Source organism: Corvus kubaryi, unplaced genomic scaffold, assembly GCF_017639235.1.
Source record: "Corvus kubaryi isolate FWS band 111438036 unplaced genomic scaffold, C.kubaryi_AGA036_p1.0 37232, whole genome shotgun sequence".
Classification (NCBI taxonomy): domain Eukaryota; kingdom Metazoa; phylum Chordata; class Aves; order Passeriformes; family Corvidae; genus Corvus; species Corvus kubaryi.
In genome coordinates this window covers 1,734,121-1,748,950 of record NW_024581066.1, presented here as the reverse complement: position 1 = coordinate 1,748,950, position 14,830 = coordinate 1,734,121, and the positions used below count along the sequence as shown (strand labels likewise).

General features: G+C 38.5%; 1 protein-coding gene across 1 annotated transcript in view; it reads right to left on the bottom strand.

Moving 5' to 3' along the window:
• Nucleotides 1–4,978: 4,978 nt before the first annotated feature.
• The window catches only part of BTBD9 (BTB domain containing 9), a 117,036-nt gene continuing 107,184 nt past the window's right edge, over nucleotides 4,979–14,830 (bottom strand). Inside the window, exon 12 of the mRNA XM_042022937.1 lies at nucleotides 4,979–14,320. Within this exon, the coding sequence (XP_041878871.1) occupies nucleotides 14,216–14,320 (105 nt within the window). The 3' untranslated portion in view covers nucleotides 4,979–14,215. The remainder of the gene's footprint in view (nucleotides 14,321–14,830) is intronic.

Below are 14,830 nucleotides of genomic sequence, written 5' to 3'. Positions count from 1 at the left end.
ACAAAGGAGCTACTGGCATTTCCCACCATTTAAATAAACCTTTGCACCAAGCCTGTATGAGAACATGGACAAAGAAAATGTCTGTGTAGTAATGATATGCTTTATTGCCCTTTCAGTAGATTGAACTTGGGAGATGGGGAACAGAACTGTCACTGGCAGAAAGCCCTCCACGCTGGAGTTACAAAAGGATGAAAGCTGCTGGGAGCAGGACAAGCGAGCAGGACCATTAAACATATGCAGAAAAGAGCTAACTGTGCACATCAACTGGAAAGCTGTTGACTGGGAATATTTGTACACCCCTGCTGTTATCTCCTGTGTTTTTGCTGAAAACTGCATTTCTTCTAACAGCCTCAATTGCAAAGCTGTGCTTTTTTATCCCCCTACTAGGTTTTAATCAAGACAATACTATGACAGCATCAAAAGCACAGGTAATTCCTTTCCTTATTCCATTCACTTCCAAAGGTAGCCATTTCCATCTGGTATTATCATTAATAACCAGATAAATCAAAATATAACTAATGTAAGTTTATATATTGGCAGCAAACTTCTACTAACACTATATAGCTTAGAACATGGCTAAAGGATCATTGTGACATATATTCCATTTATATTAATAAACCCCCATTTATCTGTTTATTAATAGTGAAACTTTAGTTTAGAAATATGTCTATAAAATAAAGCATCACCTCCATCATGTGCTACTGAAGTCTGAGCAGTGTAAGTAGCAATAAAACCATACTATGTCAGCACCTTGGCAAAAATATCTTTTCACCCAGCAGCTGATAACAAAATGTGATAATGTCACACCTGAATTAAAACAACAAGGATATTTATGCAGAGGTTTAGCACAGAGCATTCAGCATAAAGAACACACCTGACAGAAATAGATCTATTTCTACCATATTCTCCTTTCTTAAAATACACATTGTAAGTGTTCATTTCATTAGACTGTTGGAAAGCAAGACCTCTTCAGATCCTTATAGTGGCATCAGTTTAACACATTGCAATGATGGATTGATAGTAATTTGCCTTGTAAACAGAATGCACTTACAGAACTCCACCACACAGCCTCAGCTGTGCCTTAAGCAAATTTCTAATACTCTTACCATGCCCTTCATTGATATATGCAACTACATTTGTTTGTGCATGATGTCTTCGCACACATTGTGCCTAATGAAACCATTAAATCAAGCTGCAAAATGACTATTTATCAAAAAGTAAGTACCTCTGAATAGAGCTCAGACTTGGTCTCATGCATCTCCAAGGCAAGGGCAATTAGGAGTAATTGTTGCTAGAATCACTTTCACATGTTTTTTAAGCAGCAATCCTGGAACCCGTAACAAAGCTTACTACCTAAGGATACACCAGCTCATATTTTCAAAGCTCACAAATTCTCTGTATCGAATTTGGGATCTCTCCTTAGCAAAGCGTGTGCGTGAGCACAGCTCATTTGCTTGTGGCCATTTGCATACATCAGATGTGCAGAAATATGTGTGAGCAGGCATCACCTACAAGGTGAAGAGGTCTTGGTATTAAACAAGCACAGCTGTGTCTCAGTCTCTGCTCTTGACCATGCATGAGCTCCAGGCAGTAGATCAAACTATTTGAGAGTACCCAAAGCAGTAGCTAAGGGTAGATCAGGGAGGATGCACTGGAGAGCAGTTACATCTCCATGAGGATTTTAGCCAGGAGGACAGGAGGCTCAGGGGTGACCTTATTGCTCTCTACAACTCTCTGAAAGGAGGCTGCAGCCAGGTGGGGATCGGCCTCTTCTCCCAGGCAACCAGCGATGGGACAAGAGGACACAGCCTCAGGCTGTGCCAGGACAGGTTCCAGCTGGACATCAGGAGGAATTTCTCCACAGGAAGGGTGATTAGACATTGAAATGGACAACTCAGAGGTGATGGAGTCACCATCCCTGAAGATGTTCGAGAAATGACTGGAAATGGCAATTAATGCCATAATCTATTTGACAAGGTGGTGTTCAGTCAAAGACTGGAGTCATTGATCTGAGAGGTCTTTTCCCATCTAATTGATTCTGAGATTCTGAAGATGACCAAAGCCCTTGGCTATTCTGTAGCTGTCCTTCCCTGGGTAGGGCAGGTTCATCACCTACACACAGCACATGCAGGTGGCGAGCAGCGGCTTGTGTCTTTTAAAAACCACACCATGAGTGTGAGTGAAGGACTATGAATGAAACTGGGGACTGACCAGCAAGTCTCAGGTAAAAGCATACATATGACCTGGCAGATGTGGAAATGTAAAAGCTATTGCACAGCGCACAGCAGGGTGGGCCATCTTCATTTCCTCCCCAACAGACACACAATGGGCACAGTCAGGATGGTTTTTGTAGAGGATATAATTAACTCACAAATACATTTAGTGCCTTAAAGGAGTCAATGAACACAAGGATACCAGTGATCTACTGGGTATATTAGGTTTCCAAAAAGAAACTCAGTTGTCATAGGCAACTGTTGTTCTTGTGTAGAATGTCCCCTCACAAAAAAAAATGTCCAGATGATAGAAAACTAAATATACCTTTTATATTATAAAAATACCTCCTTCTTGCCAACTCGATTTTATTCCAGAGATGGTGGTATTTCAGCGCTAAGAATACCACGATCTCCCTTATACACATGCTGTGAACATTCACATCCAAACAACACAGGGAGGTGTTTGATCAAACAGAGCTACAGATGTGTTTCCATGAACACATCCACAACAATCAGCCCTGGCCCTCTCTGCAAGCCAGAAGGGTTCCTGTGCAATCAGACAGTTTGTTGCTGAGGGGGGTGAAGATTTGTGAATATTTCAGTTTCTCCCCGAGACATGCAGTCTTCAAGGAAAAATAATTAGCAATTTAAACATCAACCTCTAAGTTCATGTTTACCACCTTAAGAAGCAGACAACAAAGAACAGTCATCTATAAACAGGACTAAAGTTGGCACTGCATAGACCAGGCACTTCCCAATGACTCAGCTGCAACAAGGGGTATTTTTGTGATGCCTCTACTCCTATTAAATGGGATATATGCTTTTATCTCTATACCTCATTTCTTGCTTTTAAGGCAAAACCCACACACTTTTCCAACTGCAGAAGGTCAGCACATTATTGGATGAGAAAAAGAGAAGAGAATGGCAAAGCACGGAAATACAGGGACTCAAATAAGATTTTATATGATTGTTTCTTTTTTGCCTTGAGCTATAAGGCAACCATTGCCCACTTTCCAGGATGTTTAATTTAATTAACACAGCCTACAAGGATATTTAAGCAGCAGTTAATAGAGGGTAAAATACAAAATGAATAAGCAACAAAAATGTCCTGTTTATGTGCATTTTGCTTTGTACTGTAAAGATAAAATGATTGTGATTTGATCTGTATCTGGTCTTTCCAGCTCATACTCAAATGATGTGTCATGGTGTTTTAAGCTTCAATGCCACTGCTCGTTAACAAGCAAGCCCATCACTTACAATTAGAAACAACTTTGAAATAAATCCTCAGGCTGTAGCAGTGACAGTGCTGACTGCACTCCACTACTGCTTGGAAAGGCAGCTGTATTTCCACTTCAGTCTGCACTCCCTTCATGAGCCCTCCCTGCTCAAGCCTAAGCACAAAGATAAACTGGACCCCTAACAGAGCAAGGAGAAAGAATCTTTATTCTTAGTTTTGTTCTCATCCAACTTTTTCCTCCTCTCTAGCTTTACTGTGTTTTTTATTCTAGTCTAATAGATCCAGCACTCAGTACAAACGGCATTATCTTGAACACAATCAAAATGTTGCTGAGGGCTGCAATGAAAATTTCCCAAAGGCCTCAAGAGGCCTCTGATTTGTGAAGACAGCAAAAATCATTGACTCTCTTTTTAACTTTGAAACACATGGCATGGGAATGCAGATGGCTCCAGTGTGAGCTTCTTCTCACTGCCTGGATTATACCACTTTCTGGCTTACTTTCAGCCTGTACCCTATTATGCACACATCATTTCTAAAGTAAGGCTTTTTACCTCAGTATTTCCACGTGTCACAATTTATGGCATTCTGAAGCTTGTGCTTCAGAATCTACACATCTGCTTTTTAAAATGAACAGGAGGATCTGACACTTAAAAAGCTCATTTTTATTCTCAAAATCTAATAATAACTGTCAGCCATATTTACTACTGTATGACTAATCAAGACACAAAAGAAATTTGATTTAATGACATTATGGCATTGTATGGTTTGCTGTGGTACCTCAGCTTGATCTTACAACTTAGTATCATCTTTTTTTGAGTTTGACCTCTCTACTTTCTAGGTAACAAAGGTTATGTACTTTTATGAAGGAAATAGCATGACACAGTTACAAATGTTTAAAAGATGATATGATAGAGGACTGTAGCATTGTTACTGGAGAACAGTCACTGCTTTAGGGCATGAAGTTCTGAAATCCAGGCAAGGCTTACAGAAATTCTGTTTAATAAGTGAGGCTGAAAAGCCAGGAAGATAAAGGTCTAATATTCATGAATCAAACACTCATCACTCCCACCTTTCACGGTAGTCTGATGGAAATCAAGGGGTTTATCAGCTACAAACCTCTGAAAAAAATTAAGCTTTTTTTTTTTTTTTGAAAACAGAATCCCAAGTCTCACAATATTTGCCCACATTTTTGTGAAATTAAGTGAAATCCTCATTCATACACTTCATCCAGAGAGTGTAGCAGCACATCCTGGTAGCAACACCCAGCAGCTGTTGGTCCAAACATTTGCAGTAGCTTCATGGATGCCCACTGGACTGAAAATCACTATGAAAATCACCAGCATTTCCTCTGTTGATATTAAGACTGTGCCATTATGAGTTAATGTATCAATCATGAGGTTATTGACTTCCTTGCTGTGATGAGAAATCAATACAGTTCTGCCCAGAGTTTTCTATTCACACATGCATATATATATGAGCAGCATCAGACAGGTTCTAACATTATGATAATAAAACTACAGACAAGCAGTTAAGCACAAAAGATCACTTTATTTTTCAAATCACACCTCTCTCATTCTTGAAAAGGTGTACTTCTAGTTATTACTATTTTAAATATACTCTATATTTTCCTGTGAAGTTAAATACTTTGAAGAAGAATCCCCAAAGAAATAAATACAAAGCACAACAGTTTCACTTTATGATTTGCTTTGAGCATTGTCTGGTCCTGCATCCACTCTGGCACTCCGCTGCTCTTTGAAACTGTAAAATCCACAGCCAGCCTTCCTTGTTTGCCACAGCCCTCTGCTTATCAGCTGTTAATACAAACTGTTAATACAAAGCCAGCGCATGCACAAAATAGCTTACAGCAGTTTAATAATTCTAAAACTTTCCTTACAAATACACACATTGCTACTAAGAAATAATTGGGATGCTTCTTTTTCTGGATGCTCATTGAAAATTCCATGTTACAAAATGCTTGTTTGATGATGTGCATGTCTGCTGGTGAAAAGGAAATCAGTACTAACAAGGTTTGCTGGGTTGTTCAATGGATAACTTACAAAACCAGACAATTCCCAAAGTTATCAACTGGATCACTGCAGCACAATCTGAAACCACCATTTTACCTGAAACCTTAACTAGCCCGATGGGTTGGTAATGCATATTTGCTGGAGTATAAAATGACAGTAAAATGTCAGCAAGGTCATCAGAACACACCACGTGGGGTTTATTCTCATAGGATAAGCACAGTCCAGTGCAATAGCACAGATCCTGCAGCCAGGAATGGAGGCCTGATGATGCCGTTTTCTGACCTTGTCACAATAATGGAGAGGTGGAAGCTGTCCAGTGCAGGAGCATCATGTCCCTTCAAAGAGAAAGTTGAAGCACTTCCCGTGCCAGAAGCTGCACTCCTGAAAAGCTTTTCTTGAAAGAGGTATCAGCGAGAGTCTGAACAGGTGTGGCTGGGAATTTATCCCAATTACATGTCTCACCTGGGACAGTATTCCTGAAAATGAAATCAGGGTCTGGCAGGCTGATTTTGCTACACACACATGCACTTAAAGAACATTCAAAGACTATGATAAAGTCTAAAAACTGTAGCTGAAACTCGTACCTGTTCACAACAAAGTCTGAGGTAGTTTAGAACCACTCTATAAGAAAGAAGGAAAGGGATTTAATGCACAAAAATTTCGAGATACCATTATAATTGCTACAGAGAAGGGGAGGTTAACATAGTGTAAAAGGGATTTAAATTACCGTCTGTCAAGAAAGAGGAGCTGCTAACAGAGAATGAGTGAAAAAGTTCACTAAAACATAAACTTCTGTTTAGCCTGGCTCTGAACATTAACATTCACTTAAAAAAGAAAATCAGAGACAATAGTGAAACTGAGCAAAGCAAAAAGGAAAGAACACTTTACAAGAGACTGGACAAGGTTAACAGACATGGGGTCCAAACTGTGAAGTAACACTGTACTTCCCAAAATGAGTCCATGTGCTCAGTGGGGTGTTTGGATCCCTGGACAGCTGAAATACCTTCACAGAGGGACACAGAAAAGTTATGAATTCTTTCAAGATTCACTCTTGATGATGCAGTTTACTTAGAAAAGAACACTCACATACAATTAATGCCTTGGACAATGCCCAACTAGCAAATTGAGCACGTATCTGCTGTATCATGGTGAGAAGGAAATATTTTAATTTATATTTAAACTTAAGTTACATAAGCCAGCATAAAACCTGACCTACTTCCTAAGTCAACAGTAAACTTCTTACTGATTTTCCCCTTAAGGGTAACAGGTTGCAAACAGATCATGGAAGTACAAGGTGCAAAAGGACTAGTATTTCACACATCCATAGACAGCCAAATTCAAATGTTGCTCACTAGGACTTGACAGGCTAGTGGTAGTTGCCTCTAGAGTCTGATGTGAATGAAAGGGGACAATGATATTTTACTCAGTGTATGACAAAGAGGTAAAAATAAATAATTTTTTATAATTCCTTAATACATCACAATACAGAGGAAAGTTACAGGGAACACCCCAGCAACAGTGATATGATGCTGCATAGAGAGGAGAAGGAGGAACAAGCAAGTTGGGGAAAGCATGCAGGAAAAAGTAAGAGCTGGGAAGATAGGAGACAAACAGAACTAGCTCAGGCCATAAGAACTGTATCTTTGTGTTGCTCTTTCCATAAAAAACTACTAAAGTTTCACTTCCTATGTTCTCTTTTAGCACTCATATTCAGATGAGTGATAGATTCCTTAACAGAATTCCGTAATTTAACAAAAAAAAGCCCATACAGAAACACATCTTTGCAAATAGTCACTTCAACTTGCATAACACATATATTTCCATCGCTATAAATGCACAGATGCAACCATGTAACTCCATACCAGTCTTTCCCCCAAACCTCTCCTTCCAACTCCAGCTCCTGCTTTAAGTGGTATTTCTATTCTAATCATCCAAGCCTCATGAGCTTTGTATTATTGCATAAAAACATTCATTTATGTATTTACCTCTCAAAATGAATAAGTGACATGATTCCTGAAACAGATCCAAATCCCACAACACTGACACCCTTTTTATTAAAAATAGCAAAACCAAACTTAGAGAATAACCCAAACAGGATCCTGGCATGTAGAAACAAAAGAAACCTGCCTCTTTTCTCCAGCAGTGAACCTGCCATGTTTGCTTCAAAAGCCATTTCTCAGCATGACAAATCTCTATGAGAAATTCCTGTGAGGAATCTTACCATCTTTTAGCAACTGAAGGTAACTCAAAAACCCAACAGACGGCTACAGAGGATGCCCAAAAGCCAATTCTGTATGGCCTGACCATGTTTCAAAAGCACAAGCTAATAGTTTTGTGTAAAGACAAAAATTTCTTAACATCTGTGGTTAAACACATTTATTGGATTCTAGGTATTAAGCACAAGTCTCACCACCTAGTGACTATAGCTCAGGAGTACAGTGACAACAGACAGGTGACAGAGACCAAAAATTACATGAATGAAGGAAAGGCGGAATCGAGGTTGTTCAGCCTGCAAAAGGGAAGGCTTTGGGATGACCTGACTGTGGCCTTCCAGTACTTAAAGGGAGCCTACAAGAAATGGAGAGGGACATTTTACAACAACATGTAGTGGCAGGACAAGGGGGAATGGCTTCAAACTGACAGAGAGTAGGCTCAGATGAGGTATTAGGAAGAAATTCTTTACTGTAAGGGTGGTGAGGCACTGGAACAGGTTGCCCAGAGATGTTGTGGATGCCCATCCCTGGAAGCGTTCAAGACCAGCTTGGATGGGGCTCTGAGCAACCTGGTCTAGTGAAATGTGTCTCTGTCATGGCAGGGAGGTGAGAACTCAATGATCTTTGAGGTCCCTTCCAACCCCGTCATTCTCTGATTCCCTGATTCCTCTCCAGAAAGCAGCTGTGATAACTACTATTCACTTGGACTACACAGCATATCAAACGCTCATCTGAGCAGTAATACTGTCCAACTCACTTGATATTTCAGGACTCAGCTGGTACCTTTTGGACACAGATTTGGTGTAAAAGACCATATAGATTAATTTTGTAAATTTCTCAGACTACTTAATATAATTGACTGAAGTTACTGATGTATATCTGCCAGTTTTCAGGAGTCAGATGATAATTCTGTAAACAATTGTTTTAACTGAGCAGCCACACAGAGAATACATGTGCCAAGATGATAAGTACAAAAAGGATGAGTAAAAGTTCATTTTACCAATAGTGCAGTGATAGCCCAGGGCCTAAAGTAGTAGGAGGCACTGGAGAGGCATGTTTACACCTGTGCAGGGTGATGCCACCACTCATTCAAATTTTTAGTAATCTGAACTTCAATTCCATTACGTTCATGTTAGAGATCAAGTACCATTTTTTCAGAACACTGAGCTGTATTATTGTATGAGGCTGCAAAGAACAGTGTGAGATGTACTTCTCTAATGACTGGCTGTGTGAAAATGTGTAATGCCATGGGTGTACAAAGATCATTCTTCACTCCCACCATTTGGACATACCATAGTAATCAAACACATGCAGTGTGATAAAACTGGTATGTGGTTGCACAGAAAGTCAGTACATTGGCATATGACAGATAACTGTAGTTTCCTCATACTATGCTGCACTTTTTAATTTGGGCTTTATCTTAAAAAAGTTTGCAGAGTGATTTTAAAACTTTTCTTGTAAGCGTTTAAACACAGACCCAGATTCCACCATGGAATGTGAGTAGGACTTTGTCATTACCTCAGCCAAAGCTTTGCAATGAAAGCTTGGGAAGGGCCAAAAAGACCGCAGGGTTTTTTTGAGCAGGTAACGAAAGTCATATGAAGGTTCACTCTGTAAACACTGCAAGCCACGGCAGACAAGGTAGCTAGGAGGAATATCTGTGTTCTTTGAACTGCATCCATCTTTGAGATGAGCACTTAACTTGCTTTATATTGTCTACACCTCACTACAGCCAAGGTGCCAATATTTAACAACTGGACAAAAGCTTTGGACTGGCTCGCTGTACCTTTTTTAGTCATTTGCACCTTTAAAGCAACCAGCATCCTGCCATACCACAACAGCAGCATTTCGCACCTGCCTGGACAGATTTTTTTTATCTTTCTTTTTTTTTCATTTTGGAGCTTTAGAACCTGTTCTAAATTCAAACTAAATTAGCTACCACCTCAATTTAATGCATATATATATGTGTGTGTGTGTGTGTGAATATTTAGGCACTCCTAAAACTTGACCCCGGACCTTTACCTCTGTATCCTGAACAGAGCTTTGTGGAGCTTCTACATATATATATATATGTATATATATATATATATGAGTTAAGTAGTACAACTGACAACAACAACAATAACCAGTTCAGAGAGAGCTAACAATTCTAACCTAAATAGAACCATTAACTGAGAGATGGGGATGGAAACCAGGCCTCAAGCATCCTCTGGGATCTACAATTATTTTTGAAGCATGGTTTAGTCCTCTGGAAACTGATATAATGAGGCACAAGCCTAAACGTTTACTCTTGGATACATTAACTCTTACAGGCTCTAATCATCTGCTTACTACTCTAGCCACAACAACAAAATTACCAACACATTCACTTGTTTATTTGACAGTACACTAACCCCTGTCAAAATATAAGCCAATTAATATCTTCATAGAGAAATGCAATCTAAAGCATGTGAAATCAAATCTAAGTTCTAATCCCTTATTAAGTGTCTCTGAGTGGGCATCACTTTATAACCAGAACTACGATGACACAACAATCAGACAAGAATAGCATTAACTTTGTCTTCTAATTTTTGTACTGAAAATTTAATTAGACTGAAACAATTACAGACTTCTTTTCTTTTCTTTCATGGAAACCAACTCTCATCAAGTCAGGTACTCAACTGAAAATTCTCTAAAGTTGTCATTAGTAAAGATGAAGATGCATTAAACTGAATTTTTCAGCAATGCTGAGAAAGCACTGAGCTTTTACATGAGTTGTCATAATAAATAAGAAAAACTGATTTTCATGGAGAAAAGAAAAAAATGGAGCTCTGAAAGAAGGAAACTGCAATGAAGAAGAGTTCTTACTCTAACAAAATTAATGATTTCTCCTCTGTACTGTCTTTTAAATTAGACTTGGGTTAACTTCTGTCATTGTAATTCCATTTAACAGCCATTTGAACTTGTTTTAAAGCTGATTGGAAATGGCTTGAAAAGCATCTTGAAAAATGGTAAGCTGCACAATGTTTGCTCACTTCAAAAATTAATTTTCTCAGATAATTATTTTCCCTTGCATTCTGTGAATAAAAACCCTTTTATCTTCTTTTGGAAAAAGTTAACTAAATAAAAAGATTTTAGTAAGACCTTTGTTGAGCTCCACAGGAGTTAAGTCTAAGCCTCAATTCAACCTATGGAAGTAAAACTGAGAAAAGGAGGCCTGGGGAATTTAAAGATCCTGAAGTACCAAATAGAAGCAATGATGCCATAGTGTCAGTTCAGTTATTTCCATTACGCAGAACTCTAACAACAGGTCTATTTTGTAGTTTCTGATAAGAAAGCAATGAGTACCTGGTCAGTTCTGCTCTAACCCTGTTGTAAATACAATATGACTGATTACACAGTTCTGAATAATTACAGTATTTCATCACTCTGATAAACCCTAATACTAAGCTGTTAACAGCACAACTTACTTTCACTGGAAGGAAAAGATAAAAAAGGAAAAAAAAACTTCAGAGGAATATACAGCAAATATATCTGAAACTGGGCGTCCATAAACACAGACAGTAATTAGAAAGAATGAGAACATTCACACAAAACCACAAATCAGTTGTGTGTTGTATCTTCCTTTATCACTACTAATACATTGCTGCCACAATGTTTAAGACAAGAGACCTCTTCTAGGCAGTACAGGTTTTAGGGGTGTTTGTTGGTGGGCAATATTAGAAGACCCAGCATAGTTCAGCTCTCTGTAAACTTTATTTCTTTAAATAAAGAGGGTAAAGGTTGAAAGTGTGAAGGGCTTGCAGCAGGGCTTGCCTTAAAAGCCTGGGAGCTCAGTGGGCTCACCTTGATGACAGGTTCTCAGAGCAACACTAAATAAAGACTCTGAGAAAGGCCATTGTCACAGAGAAGAAGTCTAATACTAAAAATTGCTATTCACCTGCATGAAGGGACAATTCAAACTTGTTTTTTTTCTTTTTATTGATTTATGGGGGTGGGAAACTGAAGGGTCTATAGGACCTCAGAGTTTTCGCTTTGGGAATATCAGATACCAGGATATGTTCATCCAGATTCTTGGCAGAGAATGAATGTCATGGGAAATAAAGAGACATTTCTGTTCCATAGTGAGTTACAGGACAAGATCAAAAAATGTTCTGTAGGTTATAGTCTACAAGGCTTATTTGTATCATAAAAATTAACTGCATGTCAAGGATTACAAACGGAAAAATACCATTCTTTCTGTGACAGCCTAGACTCAGAACAGATGGCAGAACCTTTTTTGATTTTAGGTTTTTTTTAACATTCTCTACAATGGTGGCTACTAAAAGCTAACAGCTAAGAGGTTATGCCCTTTGCTTATCCACAATTTGAGAAAAGCAGAATTGTTTGATGCAACTGCAAAGAAATGCCACCACTGCCATGCAAGGACTTATCTATGAAAAGCAAGAAATGCTTCAGGCATCTCAGTAGTTCCAGCATGAATTGCAACTGGAAAAGTCTTCTGCTTTGATATTTAAAGGGAAAAAAATTCCAACAGTTTGGACTTATACATAAACAAGAGAGTGGTATCCTCAGTAGCTGGTCTCAATTCTTTCATGCTCCAGAGGCTGTTAAGCCATGAGGTAACCAGCCCTGCAGACTGGGAGGTGCCTGGCACAAGCAGTATCCTGCCTCAGTACTCCAGACTGTCTAAGGCAGCTGTGGCACATGAATTACAAACTCTATACAGCACAGTGGGCATCCATCTCCACCAACAGACATTCACAAGTCAGAACACAGCAGTAGGAAGGAAGGGAACTGTATGCAAATGTCAGAACTAAATTGTAATTTGGCAATGAAAAATAATATTATTGATAAAGCCTAATCAATTTTATTTGAAAGAAAAGGGATGCTTTTCTTATTTGAAATATCCTCTGATTCATTGCTACCACTGATTATATTTCTTCTTGGGTTTAGCACAACTAGTATCCAACAGGGAAATTATTTCAAATTAAGTAGTGTGATAAATTAACATACAATTTGCTCTGTTGATATAGCTCATTTTATCACTATGGTTATGTAAAGGAAAACCATATTTATCCTGCACTAGCTTTGTTTTCTTCTGACAAGGTTATTTATCACCACAGGAAATTCCAAGTTCATAAAACTGGTTAGCTGACATTTCCAATATAATATACTTTGTGTGGAGGAACAACCATCCTAATCAATTTTGCCAATTACATCAGCATTTGTCTTCATACAAAATCTCTTTATCCCATACTGAAAGACCAACATGGAGTTCTTCCTAAAAGTCATGCAGATCTGGAGAGTAAGAGATTACATCATCATCAGTGTGAAAACAGAATAAGCAAAGTTGCAGGCAATGTAATCCAGACAGATATGGATGGATAACGAATTCTGTGACTGTAAAGTAAGAACCAGATCTTTTACAATACAGGCAAAAGCATCACATTTCATGAAGATCATGAGAAATGTGAATGCATACACAGCCTTTGAATTTTTAGCTCCAGACTGGAAAGAAACTCTTCTTGGAAAAATGTAATTTATCTGCAAATTCTTCTTTTGATATTTGAACAACTGCCTGTAAGTGACCAGGTGGAGTTCCACTTTTCTAAACCAAACATTTTTGATGTTCTGTTGCAAGTTGTCTTAGGCAGGAAAAATTTAAATAATCATCTTCAGGAGTGAAAAAGTACTATTTTCTTCAAGATGGATGTTTGATTTAGGAAGTTCCTTTTGAATGTAGGAAATGACAATTTTGTACTTTGAAAAGTCAACTAAGGTCAAGATTAATATAGATACATTAATTAGTTTGTTGATATGATGAATGCTTTTCTTGTCATCCCACTGATGAATGAGAGAATTTGCATCTCAGCAGGTAAACGTCTGATACTTCCTTAATCTACTGTACAGCATTTGCTATAGCCAAAAATAAGAAACAAAGTGGAATACAGAATCAAAACGATTTTGAAACAAATTACTAGTTACAAAGGAATATGGGTGAAGAACCACTTTAAAAAATAACATATATTCTGGACTGATGTATTCCATAAACATTTTTTTTTTGCTAATAAAAGCCTCTGGGGAACAAATACTTATTTCATATGCTTTCCATTCTGCTTGAGTAATTTTAGATTTCCACCGTAGCTCTGCCTTTTTTTCCTTCTGTTTTCCTTGCCTTGGTTAGATTAGAGAGGTAGGGTGTTAATGGGGTACTTGATGAAAATTGAAGAACTATTTTCTCCCCCCTTGGAGACCAGCCTGATTTGAACAAATCGAGGAGAGTGAAAGAGTCTCTTCATGTCCTTGGGAAAAAGCCTTTTCCATTTCAATACTTCCAGCTTTCAGACATGGTCCCCTTCATTCACAAAGAAAGAAAAGGTGCCAGCACAAGAAGGTTCTGAATAATTTCACAGAATGTCAGTGGGGCAGCAAAAGCTCCCTTTCAACCTCCTTTATGGTTGGTGAACATGAGAATGCGAGGTGGATCCATGAAGGGAATGCAGGGAACCAGGTGCTTGCAGCTCCAACAGGGCAAGAAACAAGCTACTGTCCACCAGTCCCCACTTCTGTTGTTGCTACTTCCTTACTACTCTCATCCTTGTGGGTACTGTTTTGTGCTGGGCACTCAAAATGCACACAGTGAAACACCTGGAGAGAACAAAAAACGAAGATAAAGCAAAACAATTCAATGCTGGCAAAAGCATGAGCAAAGTAAGATGAAGTCTATGTGGAAGTCTGTGTGGAAGTCTATATGGAAGTCTGCAGGCCAGATCAGTGACAAAGTAATCCAACAAAATACATGAGGTCAAAAACATTTACTCATGGGCAATAAACATTAGACAGGGAAAGCATTGGAGCAAGAGGCAGCACTCAAATTATACCAACCTTTACATATGGCACTAAAAATCAGAAAGATGTTTCCAAAGCAGATTGGGATATTTGTAAATGATTTTTCTCTTGGCAAGCAGCAGAAATACCTACTACATACTATTGGATAATAACAACAATTGTATTAATTGTCTTAAACACGTTATGATCTAATCACTTCCTTAAAAGGCTGGATGTTCATGCACACTAGAAATGAAATTTAAATCATTGCCAACATGATTCTATTTCAAGATTGCCCTCTGCTGTAATAACAGTGGCAGCTCTACAGAC